Source organism: Melitaea cinxia, chromosome 18, assembly GCF_905220565.1.
Source record: "Melitaea cinxia chromosome 18, ilMelCinx1.1, whole genome shotgun sequence".
NCBI classification, from domain to species: Eukaryota; Metazoa; Arthropoda; class Insecta; order Lepidoptera; family Nymphalidae; genus Melitaea; species Melitaea cinxia.
Window position 1 is genome coordinate 7,501 of NC_059411.1, and position 23,857 is coordinate 31,357.

At 61.6% G+C, this 23,857-nt stretch overlaps 1 protein-coding gene across 1 annotated transcript; it reads right to left on the reverse strand.

Moving 5' to 3' along the window:
• Positions 1-15,921: 15,921 nt before the first annotated feature.
• On the reverse strand, positions 15,922-16,278 carry LOC123662314 (the record flags this gene model as incomplete). Its single annotated transcript, XM_045597172.1, has 1 exon — positions 15,922-16,278. A coding segment is annotated over one exon (357 nt), but the record flags the coding sequence as incomplete, so codon positions are not given.
• Between the last annotated feature and the right edge of the window lie 7,579 nt (positions 16,279-23,857).

A 23,857-nucleotide genomic window follows, 5' to 3' on the forward strand; every position in this document is an offset into this window, starting at 1 on the left:
TCGGGACTTTCGACGGAGTCACTGTCGAGTTGGGACCTGTGGCTGGAGACACTAAGCGGCTCTACGTAGAGTCAACCTCCCGATCCTGTTTCTTGGACCGGGAGTGGACGGAGCAGCTCGGGGCCAGCACGGGGAGCCGTCGCACGGGTTTCTGCGATCAGCGGTTCCCGAAATATCTAATTTCTGTTTTTTCAAGAAGTAGTTCGGGTCTTAGGTGCCGATAAAGAACGAAATTAGAAGATAGGATATCTCGGGAACCGCTGGTCGTAGAGCGACGCGGTTTTCAGTGCTGACTTTCCCTCACTGAGGGCTATTAATTTAATTATATCTGACGACTCTACGTAGAGTCACTGACCAAAAAGTAGAGTTTACTCACTTTTTGTTAGTTTGTAAGTTAGTTTTAGACAGTTTTAGGACCCAGGCATATTTGCCTGACTTTTACTTATATATAGGAACAGTCTCTGACTTTTACAACCGCTATTGCGGGATTTATATATTTTGACAAATTTTTATATTTAAATTATACAATTTATTTTGACACTGTTCCTTTTAACCTTTAACGCGACCCCCACTAAAATGATGACTCCCAGGACCCCACCAAAACAACAAGAGGTGATTAATTCACCCGTACCCTCCCCCAAAGGACTCCAAAAGTCTGTCCGCACCAGTATTGATATGATTGAGCAGGTCACTAAGGATTCTGCTCTTGAAAAATCACAGGGTGCGTTGACTACATCCAAGCCGAAAGTGCAAATAGCCCGGAAGGTAGCGCGTAGCCCTAAGGAAGGGGGTGAAGCGCGGGCGTGCACACAAATAGCGACCACTTCAAGGAGCAAAGCGCAGGTTGCATTTGTTATTTCCCCCGGAAGGCCGAGCAAATTTGCTCAGCAAAAGCCGAGTAAAAGGGGACCGGTTGCCGGGGAGTCAAATGAACGAACAACCCCGGAAGTAGGGAATAGTCCTAAGGAGGAGGGAGAAGTGCAGGCACATACATCCGAGGGGACCACCACAGATAACCGAGGGCGGGCAGCGACCGAGCAGATGAATAAAATAAGAAACGCTGTCCAAAATTCTAGGAATTTAAAAACAGAATACAAAAATGACATACTAGAAGCGCTGAAAGTGCTTGAGAAGCTGATGGCTGACTCCGAGGCTGACCTCAGAACCGAGAGGGCACGAAAGGGGGGCGGGGTTTCCGTGGACGGGGCGCCGGCGAAAATAAGCGCCGACGCCACGTTCGTGGTCCCCCCGGACCCCAGTCTGAGTAGAAATCTGGAGGTGCAGCGCCAGCTGCTCCTGGAGACAAATGAGAGGATGAAGAGCCTCCAGGAGGAGCTGGTGAAGTGCAGCCGGACGGTTGAGGAGCAGCGGAGGAGTTATGCCAGTGTGACCGCTTCGAGACCGCAACATCCCGTGAGGCCTACGGCACTGCACTCGGTGGTGGTCACCTCAGTGGATGTTGAACAAACAGCGGACGAGGTCCTTGACACGGTGAGAAAGACCATCGACGCCAAAGAGGGGTGGGTTCAAATAGACCGGGTCCGGAAAGCCAGAGACCGGAAAATTATCATGGGCTTCGGGACTGCTGAGGATAGGGCGAAGGCGAAGGAGAGACTGGCGAAGGAAGGAACGGGCCTCGTGGTCGAGGAAATGAAAAATAGAGACCCACTAGTAATAATTAGAGGCGTGCTAAAAGTGCATACAGATGACGAGATTATAAAAAGTTTGAGAAATCAAAATAGGCATCTGTTTAGCGACCTCGACCCCGGGGAAGACCGCCTTCTAATAAAATATCGCAGGAGGGCAAGGAACCCGCTCACGGCCCACGTAGTCCTCAGCGTATCGCCCAAACTTTGGGCGAGGATAACAGGTGTAGGCACGGTCCAAATCGACCTGATGAGGCTGCGGGCGGAGGACCAGTCTCCATTGGTCCAGTGCACGCGCTGTCTCGGGTACGGCCATGGGCGGAAGTACTGCAAAGACCCAGCGGACCTTTGCAGCCACTGTGGCGGGCCACACCTCAAAGCTCAATGCACGGAGGACCCGGCGGTGTCGCCACCTTCCTGCCGGAACTGTCGTCGGGCGAAGCTCGCAAAGGTCGACCACAACGCCTTTAGCGACGACTGTCCCGTCAGGAGGAGGTGGGATGACATCGCCCGCTCCTCCGTAGCGTATTGCTAAGGGCAGGCCGGTAGACACAGTGGCTTTAAACATCCTCCAGGCGAACCTCCAGCGCAGTAAGTTGGCATACTCCGACTTCCTGATCGAAGCCTCTAGCCTGCGTACGCGGATTGCTCTGGTACAGGAGCCATACGTCGGCGGCATAAGGCGTGTGAAAAGTCAGAGTGGGATCAGGGTCTTCCAGTGTGCGGACGATGGAAGTGGGACTGTCAAGGCCGCAGTCATCGTATTTGATGCGGACCTTCACATCACGCAGTACCCGAAACTCACCACAAATAACATCTCTGTGGTGGGGATCCGAGTTCGCAGCTGGGAGATCATCCTGGTCTCATTTTACTTTGAGCCCAACCTGCCGATGGACTCGTACCTGGCACATCTGCGCCGGGTGCAGCGCGAGACGGGAAGTCGGAGTATTGTTATTGGGGGAGACTCCAATGCCAAATGCGTCTGGTGGGGTAGTCCCGTGACGGATCGCCGCGGTGAAGAATTGCACGGGTTCCTGGAGGACCTCGGTCTCTGCCTCCTGAACCAAGGGGAAACCCCCACCTTCGACACTATCCGGGGCGGCGAAAGGTACAGCAGTTATGTTGATATAACTGCTGTATCGTCTGACCTGCTTGGCTTGGTGGACGGCTGGCGCGTGCGCGAAGACCTGACCAACTCGGACCACAACGCCATCACCTTCCTCATTAACACCAAACACATCAACACAAACACCATCAGACACACAACACGAAAATACTTTACAAAAAAGGCGAATTGGGCCCAGTTTCGTGAGAAACTGGGTCAAATTATAACGCAAGAACACTTCACAATAGACACAATTAAAAACATACAGACACACGCACAATTGGACTCCACAATAACTCAATTAAACAACATAATACAAAAAACATGCACAAAAACAATACCACTAACAAAACACAGGGAGGTCCTTGCGATGCCGTGGTGGAACGAGGGGTTAGCAGTGCTTAAGCGCGAGGTGGCCACCAGGAAAGGTAGGATCAGATGCGCGGCGCCGGTTAGACGTCGCAAGGTTGTGGGAGAGTACCTGGAGGCGAAGGAAAGGTACGAGACCGAGGTGAGGCACGCGCAGACGCGCAGCTGGGTCGCCTTCTGCGAACGCCAGGACGGGGAGTCTATGTGGGGAGGGATATACAGGGTCCTCGGCAGGACCTCCAGGAGGGACGTGGACCCACCGCTGGTGGTAAACAATATGGGGTTAGATGCCAGGGGCTCGGCCCGACTCCTGGCTGAGACCTTCTACCCGGAAGACTCCGAAGAGGATGACTCCGAAGAGCACCGCCGGGTGAGGGTCTTGGCCGGGCGGACCGACATCGAGACTTCTTCGGGCCAAACTGACCCTCTATTCACTCACACAGAACTGAAGTTGGCTAGTCGGTCGTTTGACCCGAAGAAGGCCCCAGGTGCGGACGGTTTTACTGCCGATATATGCCTGCACGCAATCCAATCGGACCCGGACCTCTTTTTGTGCCTCTTCAACAGGTGCCTCGAGCTCCGATGTTTTCCTAGGCCCTGGAAGGAGGCGACGGTCATCTTTCTCCGGAAGCCCGGGAAGACTGATTATACAGCTCCAAAATCATATCGTCCAATCGGTCTCCTTCCGGTGCTTGGGAAGATATTGGAGAAAATGCTAGTCGCCAGGTTAAAATACCACCTGCTGCCCAAGCTAAGTACTCGCCAATTTGGCTTCATGCCCCAGCGGAGCACCGAGGACGCCCTCTATACCCTAGTTAAGTTCATTAGAAATAAATTAGAAGAAAAAAAGATCCTGGTTTTGATCTCGTTGGATATAGAGGGCGCCTTCGACAACGCTTGGTGGCCTAAAATAAAGGTAAGGTTGGCTGAGGAAAGGTGCCCCGAAAACATCAGGCGGCTCTTGGGCAGCTACCTGAGCGACAGACGTGCCAGAGTGAGGTACCTGGGGGAGGAGCACGTGAGGGACACCGGGAAAGGCTGCGTGCAGGGATCTATCGGCGGGCCGATATTGTGGAACCTGCTCCTGGATCCACTACTTCAGGAGTTGGAGGCCAAAGGCGAGTACGCGCAGGCGTTCGCCGACGATGTGGTGTTGGTGTTCGAGGGTGATACGGCCCTCGAGATCGAACGTCGGGCCAATGCCGTCCTCGAACGTGTGAGGGCGTGGGGAGCATCTAATAAGCTTCGGTTTGCGCCCCACAAGACAAACGCTATGGTTGTGACGCGCAAACTGAAGTATGACACCCCGCGTCTTCGCATGGGCGGGGTCGACATTGTCCTGGCGAGCGAGATCAAGCTGCTGGGGGTCGTCATAGATCACAAACTCACCTTCAACGCCCACGTCGCGAACGTCTGCAGGCGCGCGCTCGCCTTTTATCACCAGCTGGCCCGTGCGGCTAAGGCCAGCTGGGGTCTCCATCCTGAAGTAATCCGCACTATTTACAGGGCGGTGGTTGAGCCCGTGATTTTGTATGCGGCTGCCGTTTGGGCGCCGGCCGTGGACAAGCTCGGTGTTCGCAAGCAGCTGAACGTGGTCCAGCGGGGCTTCGCGCAGAAGCTTTGCAGGGCATACCGAACCACCTCTCTGAACTCCGCATTGTTGCTCGCTGGGATACTCCCCCTCGACCTCCGTGTCCGCGAAGCCGCGAATTTGTACGAGGCGAGACGGGGGGTCCCCCAGCGGGTGATAGGGGATCGAGAGGTGGAGCGGATGTCCTCGGCTCTGCGGTCTCCGCACCCCGCCTCTCATATCGACCTCGAGTTCAAGCGCCTGGCGGACCAAGAACAGTTTACCGCAAACAGCGAGCACGCCTTTAATATCTTCACGGACGGAAGCAAGATTGAGGGCAAAGTGGGCGCGGCGCTGTCCGTATGGGCTGGCGCCGCCGAAACCAAAACCCTCAAGCTTGCTTTGCCGTCTTATTGTACGGTCTACCAGGCGGAACTCTTGGCGATATGTCGGGCGGCACGGATGGCCGCGGACACCTTGGCTGGATCCGTCGGGATTTATTCCGACTCCTTGTCGGCACTGCTCACGCTGGAGAACCCGGTAGCCCCCCATCCCCTAGCCGTTGAAGCGCGGGGACACCTGCGAAGGGCTCTGCTCCGGGACAAACGTGTTAGTTTGTTCTGGATCAAAGCCCACGCAGGGCTGGAGGGCAATGAGCGTGCCGACCATCTGGCCAAGGAGGCTGCGCTGAAGTCTAAACGCGCTTTTGACTATGACAGCTGCCCGGTTTCATTCATCAGGCGGAGCATTCGCATGCAATCGCTTGATGAATGGAACCAGCGGTATCGAGCCGGCGAAACGGCTGGTGTCACCAGGGTGTTCTTCCCTGACGCGATAGCCGCGTACAAAATCACGAGCAAAATAGGGGTGGACTGGTTTGTCACCCAGGCGTTGACGGGGCATGGCGGATTCTCCGAATACTTGTACCGCTTCAAGTGTAAGGAGAGTCCGTCGTGCGTCTGCGACCCTGGGTGCTCCGAGTCCGTCCTCCACGTCCTCCTGGAGTGTCCTGCATTTGCCTACGAGAGGCTTAGATTAGAACACCAAACGGGTGTGCAAATGGTGGAAAGGAACCTGTGTGAAATAATTGCAAACAACACAACTAGAGATCTGTTCCTACAATATTGTGTAAAAATAGTTAAAGCAGTTAATATTAGAAATAAGAATCAGTAAAATTATGTTTTCTGGATATAATTGTATATTGTAGTATAACATAAGCAAATAAGATTTAAGTAGGAATAGTATAAGAATTAGAATAGCTTCCAATGTAAAATTAGTTGTAAATTTTCATTAGAAGTAATAATAACATGTAAGAGAATTTGTAAATAAAACCATTGTAACAAGATAAAATAGTAGTAAGAAAAGTAAATAAAATGTAAATAAAACTGTCGTACCCAAACCCCACTCATTTCCCCAAGAGTTCATAATTTTAAGTAATACAGAAATAGTAGGATAGATTAGATTAGATGGGAACCCACCCAGTGTGTGAATGAGGAATGAATGACAGAAAGAATTAGTATGCTGAATGAAAGTGCGAGAGGAATACTAGCGAGAACTGGAATGAATGAGTAGAGTAGGACAGTCTCACACCTATGTGTGGGGGTCTAGAATAAAAAAAAAAAAAAAAAAAAAAAAAAAAAAAAAAAAAAAAAAAAAAAAAAAAAAAAAAAAAACCTAACCTAACCTAACCTAACCTAACCTAACCTAACCTAACCTAACCTAACCTAACCTAACCTAACCTAACCTAACCTAACCTTTTTTTTTTTTTTTTTTTTTTTTAACGCTGGAAAATGCATTTACGCACCCCCGCCACCCGAAAGCGACGGAAGTCTGAGACTCCCGGCAAGCCAGACTACTCAGTAAAAACCAGCGGCGCCACTCCCTCGCCATTGCCGAAGTCGCAGGAATCAAGAAAATTCTTCTGCAAACTCCGGCGGCGTTGCCCTTGCGGGCCCATCCCGTTCCTAGTGGGTGGCACGCGGTGGCACCGCGCGCACCAACCCGGGCAGAGGTTGGCCGAAAACCCGACCGCCCTCTGCCTGGCGCTCAGGCTGCCCCGCACCGCCCGGACAGTGCCAACGTGAGTCAACACAGGCCGGAACGGCGCAAGGGAAAGCGCCTAAGCACCACCCCCCCCGAGGCGGGCAAGCGAGCCCACCCACCCCGTCCCCAGCGCAGGGGAAGGAAAAACCAACCCCCACGTCTCCGCGCCCTCACGGCGCCTGCACTCACAAGTCCGCTCTGGGCAGAGCAGTACCCGGAGTGCACCTACCCGCGCGCACGCGCGCCACGGGGCGAGCGAGCGAACTCGTCGTTACATCGAGTTCGCTCGCTCGACCCGTCCTCCTCTCCCCGCACCGCATCGCAGTGCCACCCCAGCGAGTGAGCAAAGCTCGAACCCGCAACTACCCCACGGGTCCGCCAGACTGCACCGACAACCGAGCAAAAGCTCAAGGGAGCCAGCACAGCCCGGCCCTCCCGCAACTGGTCCGCCGGATTGCACCAGCAACCGAGCAAGCTCAAGGGAGCCAGCACAACCCGGCCAGCACACCGCGCCCCAGCGCCACAGGACGAGCGAGCCAGACCGCCCGGACCCACCCGCCCTGTCCCTCCCGGCTAGGCGAAAAGCCCCACCTCCAACGCCAGGATCGCACCGAACAACCGAGCAAGCTCCAGGGAGTCCAGCGCGACCCGGCAACCACCCTACGGCTCCGCCGAACTGCACCGACAACCGAGCCAAAGCTCCAGGGAGTCAGCACAGCCCGACTCTCACGCAACACGTCCGCCGGGTTGCACCAGCAACCGAGCAAGCTCCAGGGAGCCAGCACAACCCGGCCAGCACCCCGCGCCTCAGCGCCTCAGGGCGAGCGAGCGAACCCGCCCACCCCGTCCACCTCCCGGAGCGCCCCGGCACTCCGATGCGCTTTCGCGCCCTACCCCCTGGTTTTGGTCCGCGGGGGTCCGAGGACCCCTACCGCCTGCGTATCGCGGCAACGCAGGCGGCACTCCCCTATCCGCCAAACGGGGGACGCGCCCAGGTAGAAGACCAGGAACTCCTCCCAGAGCTAAGTCTGGGGCCTGGGAACCTAACCTAACCTAACCTAACCTAACCTAACCTAACCTAACCTAACCTAACCTAACCTAACCTAACCTAACCTAACCTAACCTAACCTTTTTTTTTTTTTTTTTTTTTTTTTTTTTTTTACGTTGGAAAATGCATTTACGCACTGACCCCGCCACCGAAAGCTCGGCAGCGGGAGTGTGGGGCTCCCGGCGGTAGGTGCAATGCCGGACTACCCACTAAAAACCAACGGTGTCCACCTTCGTCGCCCGTGCCGGGGTCGCAGGAGTCCGAATTCTTCTGCAAACCCCGGCGGCGTGCCTCGTCAGGCCCTTTCCTGTCCTCGTGGAGGAGGTGGCGCGCGGGGGACACCGCGCGCGCCTACCCGGCAGATTTTGGTCTGCCTAGCGTCTAGGGAGGGAGGCGGTTATCGTGCGCCAGCCTCCGACGCCCGGTCCTTTTGCGGCGGAGGGGGAGGTCGGTGGTGTCCTCCCTCACCCGCTCCGCCGCCTCCTTCTGCGCCATCACCCGCTCACAGTACGCGAGGACGGCGTCCCAGCACCTCTCGCTGCCGGTCATGGCAGAAATCACGGCCGGCAGCGAAAGGTCCGGCCCAACTACGCTTCGGAGCTCTTCACGCTCCTCCGTCCACGCCGAACACTCTTCCAAGACGTGTTGCGCCGACTCGTCGTCACAATCCTGGCAGTGGTGGCAACGAGGAGAGGGCTCCCTCCCGGCAACCCGACACAGGTACCCCCCGAAGCAACCGTGCCCCGAGAGGACCTGCGTGGCGCGGAAGGTTAGGACGCCATGCCGTCTGTCCAACCACTGCCGAAGAACCGGCCGAACCGCATCGATCGTCCGGTGCCCCGCACTCGGACGCTCGAGCCTCACAACCCACTCCGCGATCGCGGCATCCCGCTCTCGCCTCAGGTGTTCTGCAAGCCGTGGTGCCGGACTGAGGGTCCCGGACGCCAGACTCCGACGCCGCCGGTATGACGACGCCAGAGAGACCGCGTCCAGGTCCCAGGGCAGGACTCCAGCCAGCACGCACGCTGCGTCGCCCGAGATCGTACGGTACCCGCGTACGACCCTGATCGCCATCACCCTCTGCGCGCGCCGCAGCAGGGCGATGTTCTCGCGGTCCAGGGCGTCGGACCAGACGGGGGCACCGTACATCGCCATCGCTCTCACGACGCCGGTGTAGAGCCGGCGGCAGCTCACACCGGGACCGCCGATGTTCGGCAAAAGCCACGAGAGCGAGGCTCCCACCTTCAGCAAGCGCGGGACGAGCCGCGCGAAGTGCGCCCGGAACTTCCACCGGCCGTCGAGCACGAGACCCAGGTACGTCATCGTGCCCGACAGGCCGATGCGAGTGCCTCCCACGATAAGATGGGCGTCGTGGGGAGGCGCCCTCCTCGGGCCGTGGAAGACTATTCCTTGTGCCTTGTCCAGCGCGACGACGAGGCCGAGGCGCCGGATTCGCGCCACGACCTGCGCGACGCCAGCGGTCGCCAGCACTGCCGCCTCCCGATACGTCGGTCGGCGGGCCAGCACCAGCGTGTCGTCGGCGTAGCAGACGACGCTGACGCCGCGCAGCAGCGAGCCACGCAACACCCAGTCGTATCCGATGTTCCACAGGAGTGGCCCAAGCACCGACCCCTGCGGGACACCGCACACGACTTCCTTTCTCACAAGCCGACCATCCCTTCCGGGGAAGACCACCCACCTGTCGGAGAGGTAGGCACCGACCACGCGACGCAAGTAGGTCGGCACACCGTGATAGCGAAGCGCCTCCCTGATGCAACCCCAGGGCAACGTGTTAAAGGCGTTGGCGATGTCAATAGACACCGCCACGACGACGTCGCCCTGGGCCACCGCTTCCTGCACCTGGGCACGGACGCACAGCACGGCATCCACGGTAGAACGGCCACTGCGGAAGCCGAACTGCACGTCCGAGAGGTCGGGTCCTCGACGCCCGAGGTGCGCCACCAGACGCGCGGCCACGACGCGCTCGAACAGTTTAGCGAGCTCGTCGAGGAGGACGATGGGGCGGTACGCCGACGGTGACTCCGCCGGCCGGCCTTCCTTCCTGAGGAGGACTAACCTGCCTGTCTTCCACCGCTGTGGAATTGTGGCTTGAGCCAGACAGGCAGAGAATAGCCCTCGAACTCGCGGCGCCAGGTGATTCAGCGCCACCGCCCACGCCCTCCCCGGAATCCCATCCGGGCCTGGAGCGACGTTCTTCCGTCGCAGCCGCGCGACTGCTTCCTCGAATTCGGACTCGCCGACCTCCGGTGCCTCCTCTCCGACGTCTGGATCCTCTCCCCGCGGTGCCATCGACGGCGGCTCGTGCTCGGCCGGCGCCGTCGGGAACAGGGCCGCGACCACCTCACGGACCACTTCGGCGTCCAGGGTCTCCGTGAGTGGAGGAGCCCAGGGACGGACCTTGTTGCGTACCCGCTTGTAGGGCATCCCCCACGGGTCGCTGTTCAGTCCGTCCAGCATTTCCTCCCTGGCCGCGGCCTGCGACTCGCCGATGGCACGACGGAGGCTGGCTTTGGCTGCCGTGTAAAGGGCGTACAGCCGCTCGCCCTCCTCCTCGTGCCGTGTCCTGTCCTGCGAAGCGGGGGGCGTCCTAAAGATGCGCCTCCTGCAGCGCGTGTACTGGCGTCGGACGGCCACGCACTCCCTGCGCAGCTGCGCTATCGCCTCCGACCACCAGTACACCTGAGCCCGCCCGGGGCGACCCCTCGACCGCGGCATGGCCGCGTCGCACGCGTCGGTCATTCTGGCCACCAGCCAGTCTGCCACCCTGTCCGGTGGACCGTCGACGCGCGGCTGACACGACGCCACTATCGCCGCTTCGTCGAGTCGCTCCCGGTCGAGACGCTTCAGCTGCCACCGAGGACCCTCCTCCGCCGAGGCGCGGCTGGAGCTTGGCGGCACCGCCGGACGAGCGGAGATCTCGAAGCGGATATAGCGATGATCCGAGAGAGTCTCCACGTCGTCCAGCACTCGCCAGTCCCGAACGCGGCGCGCGAGGCCGGGGCTCGCAAACGACACGTCCACGATCGAGCCGCCCGACCTGCGCACGCACGTGTTGGCCGTCCCGCGATTGAGGACGGTCAGGCCGGTGGCAACGAGCCACTCCTCCAGAATCGCCCCCCGCGCATCTGTGGCAGGACACCCCCACAGACGTGACTTCGCATTGAAGTCGCCCAGCACGAGCACTTCCGCCGGATAAAACCTACGCATGATCGACTCGGTCCCGTCGAGGAACGCCTCGAACTCGGCGACCGACTTGTTCGGGGAAAAATACGCCCCGACGATGGCCACCTCCCCCAGCAGTGCCGCGACGCAACCCGAGCCCCTCACAATGTTCGTAAGGGGCGGGGCGCCCGCGGCGACCTGGGTCACGATGGCCACCACGCCGTCGCGATCGCCGATCCAACTATCCCTCGGCGGGACCGAGTACGGCTCGGCCACCACCGCCGCCCGCACGGACCACTGTACCAGGCTCTGGACGAGGAGGTCCTGGGCCCTGGCACAGTGGTTCAGGTTGGCTTGGAGCACCTTAAGCGCCATTACTACAATTGGGTGTCCATTGTCACCTCCCCAGCTCTGTTGGCAGGCGGCGCGCGGGTTTTATTTTTGGGCGCCGCCTTCTTCCTCCTTCCCGCTTTATTGCGAGGGCACGCAACTAGACTGTGCCCAGCCGGTTTTTTCTCCGCCTGGCATATGGGACAGCAAGCTTCAGCAGTACACTGCCGGCGAATGTGCCCCTCCTTGCCGCAGCGGTAGCACTGGCCGCTGCGGTCCACCCCCTTGTCGCACTTCGCTGCCACGTGCCCAACCTCGTGGCAGCGATAACATTGCTGAGGTCTCGCCTTCAGTAGGGACACACTCGCCGACACGAATCCGACGAGTAGGCGGCGCCCGTCGACCACTTTCTTCGCCGCCTCTACCGGCAGGCGAACCCAGGCCGTCCCAACGCCAGCGAAGTTTTGCCGCACTTCGCCCACTTTAATGGATTCCTCGGCGCATCCTCCCGCCTTGGCGATCACGCCGGCCAACTCCTGGGGAGTGACCGAGTCGTCTAACCCGGCCACCCGCAGGTCGGCGCACTTCTCCGGCCGGGTGACCGCCACGTCCTCGCCGACGACCGCTTTGATGCGCCGGGCAAGCTCCTCGGCCTTCTCCTTGTTGCCGGTGCCGGGCAGCTCGAACCTGCGCGCGCCGGTCTGAGAGACCCTATAGCGAGTCTCGACGCCCATGCTCGCTATAAGGCCGTCAGCCTTTATGGCACCGAGGACCTCCGCGTAGGTCCTCGTGCTGCCCGGCAGCAGCGTCAGCTGCACCGCCGCCGATCGCGGCAATCGCAGCTTCGGCGTTTTTGGCTTCTTAGCCGGCACACCTTTGTTCTGGGGCTGGGGCTGGTTTTTGGGCGGCCCCGCCTTTCTTCCCTTCCTCGCCACCACATTCCACCCCTCCGTCAGAGCGGCCGGAGCAGGTGGTAGGGGGCGAGGCTCGTTGGGCGCAGCGACTTGGGTAGCCGCACCCGCCTTCTTCTTCTTTTTCGTCTTCTTGGCAGACTGACTTGCAGACTTTGGGGCCGGGTTCGCTGGCGGAGTCAGCGTTGTGACCCCTGTCTGCGGCGGCGACGTTGCGATCTTCTTTGACGCCGCCGGTGGTCCTTTTCGCGCTTCAGGCGCTTCAGGCAGGAGTCTGCCAGACTCCTCCAGCTTCGCCAGGCGGGAGTCGAGCATGGCGCCCACCCCAGCCATGATGCGGTCGATCAGTCCGTTTTCATTCGCGGGAGGGGTTGGAGTGGACGTCGAGCCCAGCTCACGCCTGATGTCGGCTACACTCTGTCGCAGCTCGGAGATCTCCGAGCGGAGCTGTACGTTCTCCGCTTCTAGGCGCTCGTTGGCCTCCCGCAGCTGCCTGACCTCATCATTCGTCGTTCGGTGGTATAGGGCGCCGAGTACTTCGCCTATACCCTCGGCGGACTCATTCAGAGCTTTCTTGCTCGTCCCCTTCAAGTTCTTAGAGATCTTTGTTACGGTGAGAATGGCCTCGACATATTCCTGGGCCTTCCGATGCAGATCTGTTATCGAGCATTCTTCCGAAATCGTCCCACCTTCCGGATTTATATTAGAGCGCGAAGCTCTCACTCTCCTTGAGATCTCAATGGCCTCGCTTTCGGCCTCAAGCTCGAGCTCCCTCTCGCACTGCTTGAGGTAGTCGGCCTTGGCCTTGGCGAGGCCAACATATTGCCCTGTCGTGGGCGGTCGACCACGACCCCTGCGCGCCGTGTGACACTTTCCTGCCGTGGACTTATCATCAGTGTCATCTGACGTGTCTTCTTCCCTATCGCGCTTCCGCTTCCAGAGCCGAGCGCGAGACGAGTCGGAGTCGCACGGTGACCGCGACCTCATGCCGACGTCAGACAACTCTCCGTCCGAGATAACTACACCCTTCTCGGGCCTCTCCTCTACTCCGCCCTTCTCGGGCCTCTCGTCAATCTCCACACCATCATCATTTAAAATTGTTGATTTTTGAAATTCCATAACTGTTCCCACGAGTATGGGGGAAAGGGTGGTCAGCCCGAGGTAACACCCCCTGTACCTGGGCAAGCCTCGCGTAACCCCACTCTGGCCTCGGCGGGGCTACAGAGCAGGGGATCGCAGTAGTGACTGAACTACCCATCAGCCATGCATCCCCTCGCGCTGCGTCGCCGCTTGGGATTCGGGGTAATTTTTTATAGAGGTTTTCTTCCTCGCGGTCCGGCCGGTTAAGGCAAGACCCTCGGTCCCGTTCGTGGCCGCGAGACATGACCACGACACCACAAACGGGATTACGATAATAGGACGGTGAGCGAACAGGACTCCTGCCCACTCTGTCCGACGGCGGGGTAAGCGCACGCCGAACCCATCCACCCCCCCGTGGTGACACAGTGCGCGAGCGCTGTGCCACCTGATGCGCTCACGGGACAACTCTAATGTAGAGCGCCGGAATGCATCCCCACACGCGTCGGTCGTCAGCCGCGACGGGCAGCAGTGCCGCGATTGTGATACTGCTGCCCGTCCCGTTGCCCAGGGTGCACCACGAGGAGGTCACCGACAAGCACCCCAACCTAACCTAACCTAACCTAACCTTTTTTTTTTTTTTTTTTTTAACGTGGGGAAAATCCGTCATGGACACCCTCCGGTAGGGGGGGCTCGGAGGGGATTCAGACTCTTACTGAATAAAAACCGCCACGTGTGTTCTACCGTGCGCCTATGTGGCGGGATCACAAGGACGCTTGTCAGCTCATTCGCAACCCCGCCGGCGCTTGCCCTTTCGGGCCCACCACGGTGCAAAGCACCTCGGAGGACGCACTCGAACACGAAGCGCGCCCTCCCCTCCTTGGGGGACCGTGCAAGTCGGACGACGAATCCCCCGACCCATCGCCCGCGTGGCCCCCCCGCGGGCAGGGGGACACCCCCCGCCCGCATTGCGCCTGTGGGTACAATCCCGCGCCGCCCCGGCGCCCCAGGCCTAGCCCGGCGACTCGGCTCACCAGGCACCTAGCCCGGGGCGGACAATGTCAGCCCGACGAAGCCGACAAAGGCCAGGGTGGCCGCAGTCAAGGCCCTCCAGCCGACCGCAGCCTCGGCGCGAGAGAGCGCCCCCGCACGCCTTAGGGCGGGCGAGCGAACCCGCCCACCCCACTCCCCGCACCGCGTCGCAGTGCCATACCCTCACCGACGACAACCTACGTGCCACCCCGCACCGCGCACGACCTCTGAACCGAAAGACGGGCTTTCCGGGCCCCCTTCTCGGAGCGAGGAACGAGTCGGCAAGACCGTCAGTCCGCAAGACCCGCCCCCGGTGATCCAAGTCCGAGACCCGTCCCGTCCCGGGCCGAAAGACGAGCCGCAGACCCCCATAAGTCCGCAAACCCACCCCCGGTGATCCGGGACCGAGACCCGATCCCGGCCCCGGAGTTAATCCAGGACCGAAACCCGCCCCTGGAGCGGAAGACAACGTTTCCGGTGATCCAGGACCAGCCCAGAGGACCTTCCCTTCCTTAGGGGCGCGCCCAACGGCCTCGACACCCCTATGCGCTTTCGCGCCTCCCGGAGCGCGACCCAAAGGCCCCGGCACTCCAAACGCGCCTACGCACGTCCTCCTCGCGCCGCGTCGCAGCGCCAAACCCTCACCGACGGCAACCTACGTGCCACCCCGCACCGCGCACGACCTCTGAACCGAAAGACGGGCTTACCGAGTCCCATTCTCGGAGCGAGGAACGAGTCGGCAAGACCGTCAGTCCGCAAGACCCGCCCCCGGTGATCCGAGTCCGAGACCCGTCCCGTCCCGGGCCGAAAGACGAGTCGCAGACCCCCATAAGTCCGCAAACCCGCCCCCGGTGATCCGGGACCGAGACCCGACCCCGGCCCCGGAGTTAATCCAGGACCGAGACCCGCCCCTGGAGCGAAAGACAACGCTTCCGGTGATCCAGGACCAGCCCAGAGGACCTGCCCTTCCTTAGGAGCGTGCCACACGGCCTCGACACCCCTATGCGCTTTCGCGCCTCCCGAAGCGCGACCCAAAGGCCCCGGCACTTCAATGCGCTTTCGCGCCCTCCTCCCTGGTTTTGGTCCGCGGGGGTCCGAGGACCCCTACCGCCCGCGTCTCGCTAGTAACGCAGGCGGCACTCCCCTATCCGCCACCCGGGGGACGCGCCCAGGTAGAAGACCAGGAACTCCTCCCAGACCTAGGTCTGGGGCCTGGGAACCTTTTTTTTTTTTTTTTTAACGTGTGGAAAATCCTTCATGGACACCCTCCGGTTGGGGGGGCTCGGAGGGGAGTCAGACTCTTACTGAACAAAAACCACACGTGTGTTCCGCCTATGCGCTTGTGGCGAGATCGCGAGGACACAAAGCTCTTTCGCGATCCCGCCGGCGCCTGCCCAGACTAGGGCCCGTCGTCGTCGCCGCAAAAGCGGCAGCGACCCGAGAGAGGATCCCTTGAACACATAAGATCGCCTCTCTCCGTCCTCCTCGGGATCGTGCGATGCGGTCGATAGATCCCCCGACCTATCGCCCGCTGATCCAAACTACGGGGGCGGCGGCTGCAGGTTGGCCAGGTAGGCCCTGCGCCGCCGACCGCGTCTACCGCGACGCGACGGAAGCGAGTTCGGATCCCGTTCCCGCTCCCGCTCCGCCGCCTCCTTCCGCAGCATCACGGCGCTGCAGAAGGAGGAGACGGCGCTCCAGTTCTCCTCGCTGCCGACCATGGCCGAGACCACGGCCGGCAGCGAGAGATCCGCTCCGATGGCCGCCGACAGGGCGGCGCGCTCCTCGCACCACGCCGGGCAGACCGCGCGCGTGTGCTCCGCCGTGTCCTCGGCGCCGGCGTCGCAATGGTGACATTCCGACGTCGGCTCCCGCCCCAGCGCTCGGCACAGATAGCGACCGAAGCAGCCGTGCCCGGTCAGCATCTGCGCCAAGTGGAACGACATCGCACCGTGTCGCCTATCGACCCAGCCGCGCAGAACGGGCCGAATCGCCGCCACCAGCCCCCGACTAGTAATTACGTTCGGGTCCTCGAGATTCTCCGACCACTTCCGGAAGAGGCCGTCGCGAGCTTCTCTCCTCCATCGCACGACCTCTTGCGGACGAGGCGGTTCCTCCCTCAGGCGCGCTTCCGTCACGCGCCAGAAGACCGACGCGAGAGCTTCGGCCTCCAGCTCCCACGGGGGGCTGCCGGCGAGGAGACACGATGCGGTGTAGGACACCGTACGGTACGCCCTCGCAGCCCGCAGCGCGATAGCGCGGTGCGGCCTGCGAATCAGCGACACGTTCCGCGCGCAGAGACCGCCCGCCCAAATCGGAGCGCCATACAACGCCATCGAACGCACGACGCCCACGAAGAGGCGTCTGCATTTGTCGGCGGGCCCTTCTAGGTTGGGCAGCAGACTCCCGAGCGCTCCAGCGGCGGCCAGAAGCTTCGGGGTCAGCCGCCGGAAGTGTTCGTCGAACTTCCAGCGACCGTCGAGAACGATGCCCAGGTACTTCATCGTCGACCCGACGGCGATCGAAGTACCCCCGACGACTATCGACGTCCCGGGCGGAGGAGCGGCCCTCGGCCCGTGAAAGGCCAGGACCTCCGTCTTCTGCAAGGCGACCTCCAGCCCGAGAGCCCGAATTCTGGCCACCACTTGCGCGACGCCGGCCGTGGCGAGGCGGCCCGCCTCGCGGTGCCCGCCGGCGCGAACGGTGACGAGAGTGTCGTCTGCGTAGCAGATGACCGACACTCCCGGCAACGTGGCGCCGCGGAGCACCCAGTCGTAGCCGATGTTCCACAGGAGCGGTCCGAGGACCGAACCCTGCGGAACGCCGCACGACATGGACCGCCTCGACAGACCGCCACCGCCTATCGGGAACTCTACTGCCCTTCCCGCAAAGTAAGCTCCGATGAGCCTACGCAAGTAGCGCGGGATACCGTGGTATCCCAGCGCCACCCTCACCGTCTCCCAGGGCAGAGAGTTGAACGCGTTGGTCACGTCCAGCGAGACCGCCCACAACACTCCACCCCGGGAGACCGCCGACTCGGCGAGGTCCCTGAGGTGGGCGATGGCCGCGACGGTCGACCGCCCCCGACGAAATCCATACTGCGCCTCGTGCAATCCCGGGTTCATCGACTCGAGAATTCGAGTCGCCAGGATGCGCTCGAACACCTTACTGATCTCGTCGAGGAGCACGATCGGTCGATAGGCCGAAGGCTGTTCGGCCGACCGTCCGTCCTTCTTCAGCAGGACGAGCCTGCCCGTCTTCCACACCTGGGGAAACCGGCCCTGCTCCAGGCACCTGTCGAACAGGGCCCGAATTCTGCCACCCATGCTACCCGTCGCGAGGCTCAGCACCTTTCCCGGCACGCCGTCCGGGCCCGGGGCGGTGCGCTTCGATTTGAGCCTCGCGACGGCCGCACCGAGCTCCGCCTCGGTCACAGGGGGGATCCCGCTCTCCGCGAGACGCGGCTCCGCGACACCCATAGCCGGTGGGCTCCACTCGTTCCTATGAGGGAAGAGGGACTCGACTACGCGCTGCAAGATTTGCGGCTGCAAGCTCGTGGTCAGAGGGGGTGCCCACGGACGGAGCTTCTTCCGCACCGCCCGGTACGGTCTGCCCCACGGGTCTCTGTCCAGAGTTCGCAGCCACTCGTCCCAGCACGATTCCTTAGCGCGTGCAATGCCCGCCTGCAGCGCTTTGCAGGCGGACCGGTAGGAGTCGTACAGGCCGTCCTCTGCGGCCTGGTCCCTTCTTCGCCTCCGCCTGTAGTTGGTGAATCGGCGGCGCGATCTCACGCAGGCTTCGCGCAAGTCGCGGAGCTCCGGACGCCACCAGTACAAGTGCCGCCGCGGCGGGAACGGCTTCGCCCTCGGCATCGCCGCGTCGCAGATCCGCGCCAGTGATTCGCGGATGCCCTCTGCTTCCTCGTCGACGGAAAGGGCCGGTTCCGAAGGTCGGCGGATCCATTCCTCCACTATCGCAGCCTCCACGGCGATCCCCGCATCCATCCGACTCAGCACCCAGCGCGGGCCGGTGCCGATCGGAACGCTCGAGTCGGACGCGTTCGAACGCGACGAGGAGACGTCGAACCGAATGTACCGGTGGTCGGAGAGGGTCTCGACGTCGGTCAAGACTCTCCAACCCCGGACGCGGTTGTGGAGGTTTCGGGACGCGAAAGTCACGTCCACAATGGACCCACCGCTCCTTCGCACGCAGGTGTTCCTCGTGCCCCGGTTCAGCAACGTGAGGCCCGTTGCCACCGCCCATTCCTCCATGATCGCGCCCCTCGCGTCAGTCGCCGGAGCCCCCCAGGTCACCGACTTGGCGTTGAAGTCGCCGGCGATCAGAACGGCACGGTGCGGCCGCCGAGCGATCGACGCCCCGATCTCCGCGAGCATTGCCTCGAAGTCGGCGAGACTCCGGCTCGGGGGAGCGTACACGCCGATGACGGCCACTCCGTCCATCGTACCGAGTGCGTATCCGCTCCCCCTCCGGACGTCCACGAAGCCCGCAGAGGCCGGAGCGATCACCGCGACCGACCCGTCCAGGTCGCCCAGCCAATCGCCGCGATCGGGGACCGCGTAGGGCTCCGCCACTATCGCAATCTTAATGCCCCACTGTGCCATGCTCTCGATCAGCAGATCTTGAGCTCTGGCACAGTGGTTCACATTAGCCTGCAAGAACTTAATGGACGCCATTAATTATCGGCGTCCATTAAATCCTCCACTGGCTTAGCAGCCGGCGCGTCGACGACGGTAGCCTTTACGGGCCTGTCTTTGCGCCTGCCACTCTTGTTGGTCTTTCCCTTTTTCTTGTTGTAGTCGGGGCACCTCCTGTCGCCAATTTTGTGGTTGGCGGGCCGGTCCGCCGCCGCACATATGGCGCACTTCGGCTCGGCTTTGCACTCGCGAAGTCTGTGGCCCGACTCGCCACAGCGGTAGCAGGCGCCGCTGCGGTCCACTTCGCGAGTGCACTTCGCGCCGACGTGCCCCGTCTCCTGGCACCGGAAGCACCTCAGCGGCCTCGGTTCGAGCAGCCGGACCCTCGCCGTGGTCCAGCCGACGCGCAATCGTCCTTCACGGGCGACTTTTCGCGCCGCGACCACCGGGCAGCTCACCCAGAGCGAGCCGTTGGGGGCGAGGGAGCCAGCCTTCACGTCGTCCGGCTGACACCCACCGTCCGCGGCCAGTGCTCGGGTGACCTCCTCGGCGGTGACGGAGTCGTCGAGCCCCATGACCCGCAGCTCGACCCTCTTCGAAGGCCGCTGCACTCTGACGTCTTCGGTGCCGAGGACTTCCCGCAATTTCGAGGCGAGAAGGTCGGCCTTCTCGCCTTTCTCCGCTCCAGGGACCTCGATGATCCGGGAACCCGTCGCGCCCGTTCGGATCTTGAGCGTTTGGATTCCCAGACCATCGAGGTCTATCCTGCTGCGGGCCTCCTTGATTACAGAGGCGTACGTGACGCCTCTGTCCTTCGCCTCCGGCTGCAGCGTTATCGAAACCGCCGCCGAAGACGGCGCCCGCAACTTCTTTTTCGGCTTTGCTTCTTTCGAAGCAGCCGTAGCCGCACCCTTGCCTGGCTTCCCGGCCTTCCGTCCGAGGACGGTAGACCAGGTCTCCCGTGCGGCAGGAGTCGCGGGCGCCGGTTTCGCAGCAGGTTTCGGCGCTGCCGCCGGAGTCTCGACCGCGTTCGCGGTCTTACCCTTCTTTTTCTTTCTCTCCCGTCCGTTTGGCTTCCCCCTCTTCGGAGCCGGATTCGCTGGCGGGGTCAACGTCGTGACCGCCGCCTGGTCGGCCGGCTCGGAAGCTGGGGCCAGAGCGACACGCTGCGCTTTGGCCGGTAAGAGCCGGTCGCTCAACGCCTCGATCTTGGCGTCGATCGAGGCGTTGAGCATGTCGCTCAGTTTGGACGCGAGAGAGCGTTCACGTTCGTCCCAGTCGTCGGGACGCAGAGATTTATGCGCCGCAGTCTGCGACAGCATGAATCTATCCATTTTTTCTTCCAGAGCGTTGAACTTCGACCTCCACTCCTCCTTCTCCTTTCGAAGTTCGGCAACTAACGCCCTGAGGTGGACGACCTCGTCAGTCGCGTTGCGATTGGCGAGTTCCTCCACCACCTCCTTCATGCCTTTGCGCACTTGTTTAAGGGCCTTGATATAAGTGCCCTTGAGGTTTCTCGAGCTTCCGGTCACCTTTTGCAGAAGCTCAAGGTAACCTTCCGCTCGAGAAAGCGCGTCTCCACATCTTCCGGCGTCGTCGCTGAGCGACATGTCCGACTGACGCGAGCTTGTCCTGGATTGGACCGCACGCGCCATGTCGGCCAGCTCGCTCTCCGCCTGGATTTTCCGTTCGCGCTCCTTTTCGTCGTTAAGGCGACGTCTGGCTTCGGCCAGTCCAACGTATTGGCCGGTTGTAGCCGGTCGACCTCGGCCTCTGCCAGGCGTCGCCCTTTTCCTTTCATTTTCCTCCTCCGAGGAGCCCGGAGACAGGATTCTTTTCCTAAACTGAGGCTTTCGGCGGCGGGAAGATCCCAACGACATGTTGTCGTCGGAATCTGATCCCGCCCCCCAAAACCTCCCGTCGACCGAGGAGAGAGAGCCGACGCTGTCCACACGCGTGAGGACAACTCGCGGCTGTCTCACCCCGCCAGTAACTCCGCCCTTCTCGGGCCCAACGTCTTCACCGCCCTTCTCGGGCACTACGTCCACTCCGCCCTTCTCGGGCACTACCTCAACTCCGCCCTTCTCGGGCCTCTCGTCGGAACCGGAAAGCTCCGAAACACAAACACGTGATTTGCCCATCCCAGATTCGACAGGGCTGCGCGCCGAAGCGCGAAGGGATTCTCCATTGCCTGAGGCGCCGGTACCCTCCTGGGTTAATAATGTTTTAATGCACGTATCCATGTTTAAGGGATGACACAGTAAGACCGAACCTCCCGTCGGCCACGCATCCCTTCGCGCTGTGTCGCCGCTTAGGATTCGGGGTAATTTTTATAGAGGTCTTCTTCCTCTAGATCCGGCCGGTTAAGGCAAGACCCCTCGGTCCCGCACGAAGCCGCGAGACATGACCACGACACCTCGCACGGGGTTACGAGCTTATGAGGCGTAGAGCGGACGGGAAACCCGCCCACTCTACCCGACGGCGGGGTCACCGCCGCCGAGGTCGCCCGTCCACTGGGAGCAGGGGGGAAAATCCCCACCCCGCTTCTCCGCGCCTTCGCAGCGCCACACTCACCAAATCACCAAGGGGGGCGAGCGATGATGATAAAATAAATAAATAAATAAATAAATAAATAAATAAATAACGCTCACCCCGCCCTCTAGTGCCGGGGGGACCGCCAAGGTCCACATCCCACTCCGCGCCCTCTCTTCCGGCGCCGCGTGAAAGGCTAGGCCATTCCACGCAAACTCCGCGCTCCCTCGTGGCGCAATGTGCGATCACAGGACCACTCCAGTACAAGACCAGAGCGGGACCCGGACGCCTCGCCTGGTGTTGGTCCGCGGGGGTCCGTAGACCCCTACCGCCTGCAGTCATTCGACTGCGGCGACACTCCCCTATCCGCCAAACGGGGGACGCGCCCAGGTAGAAGTCCAGGAACTCCTCCCCTTGGAGCCTAGGTCCCAGACCTAAGTCTGGGGCCTAGGCTCCAAAGGCCTGGGGGGCCTGGGAACCTAACCTTTTTTTTTTTTTTTTTTTTTTTTTTTACGTTGGAAAATGCATTTACGCACTGACCCCGCCACCGAAAGCTCGGCAGCGGGAGTGTGGGGCTCCCGGCGGTAGGTGCAATGCCAGACTACCCACTAAAAACCAACGGTGTCCACCTTCGTCGCCCGTGCCGGGGTCGCAGGAAACCGAATTCTTCTGCAAACCCCGGCGGCGTGCCTCGTCAGGCCCTTTCCCATCCTCGTGGAGGAGGTGGCGCGCGGGGGACACCGCGCGCGCCTACCCGGCAGATTTTGGTCTGCCTAGCGTCTAGGGAGGGAGGCGGTTATCGTGCGCCAGCCTCCGACGCCCGGTCCTTTTGCGGCGGAGGGGGAGGTCGGTGGTGTCCTCCCTCACCCGCTCCGCCGCCTCCTTCTGCGCCATCACCCGCTCACAGTACGCGAGGACGGCGTCCCAGCACCTCTCGCTGCCGGTCATGGCAGAAATCACGGCCGGCAGCGAAAGGTCCAGCCCAACTACGCTTCGGAGCTCTTCCCGCTCCTCCACCCACGCCGGACACTCCTCCAACACGTGTTGCGCCGACTCGTCGTCACAATCCTGGCAGTGGTGGCAGCGAGGAGAGGGCTCCCTCCCGGCGACCCGACACAGGTACCCCCCGAAGCAACCGTGCCCCGAGAGGACCTGCGTGGCGCGGAAGGTTAGGACGCCATGTCGTCTGTCCAACCACTGCCGAAGAACCGGCCGAACCGCATCGATCGTCCGGTGCCCCGCACTCGGACGCTCGAGCCTCACAACCCACTCCGCGATCGCGGCATCCCGCTCTCGCCTCAGATGTTCTGCCAGCCGTGGTGCCGGACTGAGGGTCCCGGACGCCAGACTCCGACGCCGCCGGTATGACGACGCCAGAGAGACCGCGTCCAGGTCCCAGGGCAGGACTCCAGCCAGCACGCACGCTGCCTCGCCCGAGATCGTACGGTACCCGCGTACGACCCTGATCGCCATCACCCTCTGCGCGCGCCGCAGCAGGGCGATGTTCTCGCGGTCCAGGGCGTCGGACCAGACGGGGGCACCGTACATCGCCATCGCTCTCACGACGCCGGTGTAGAGCCGGCGGCAGCTCACACCGGGACCGCCGATGTTCGGCAAAAGCCACGAGAGCGAGGCTCCCACCTTCAGCAAGCGCGGGACGAGCCGCGCGAAGTGCGCCCGGAACTTCCACCGGCCGTCGAGCACGAGACCCAGGTACGTCATCGTGCCCGACAGGCCGATGCGAGTGCCTCCCACGATAAGATGTGCGTCGTGGGGAGGCGCCCTCCTCGGGCCGTGGAAGACTATTCCTTGCGCCTTGTCCAGCGCGACGACGAGGCCGAGACGCCGGATTCGCGCCACGACCTGCGCGACGCCAGCGGTCGCCAGCACTGCCGCCTCCCGATACGTCGGTCGGCGGGCCAGCACCAGCGTGTCGTCGGCGTAGCAGACGACGCTGACGCCGCGCAGCAACGAGCCACGCAACACCCAATCGTATCCGATGTTCCACAGGAGTGGCCCAAGCACCGACCCCTGCGGAACACCGCACACGACTTCCCTTCTCACAACCCGACCATCCCTTCCGGGGAAGACCACCCACCTGTCGGAGAGGTAGGCACCGACCACGCGACGCAAGTAGGTCGGCACCCCGTGGTAGCGGAGCGCCTCCCTGATGCAGCCCCAGGGCAACGTATTGAAGGCGTTGGCGATGTCGATAGACACCGCCACGACGACGTCGCCCCGGGCCACCGCTTCCTGCACCTGGGCACGGACGCACAGCACGGCATCCACGGTAGAACGGCCACTGCGGAAGCCGAACTGCACGTCCGAGAGGTCGGGTCCTCGACGCCCGAGGTGC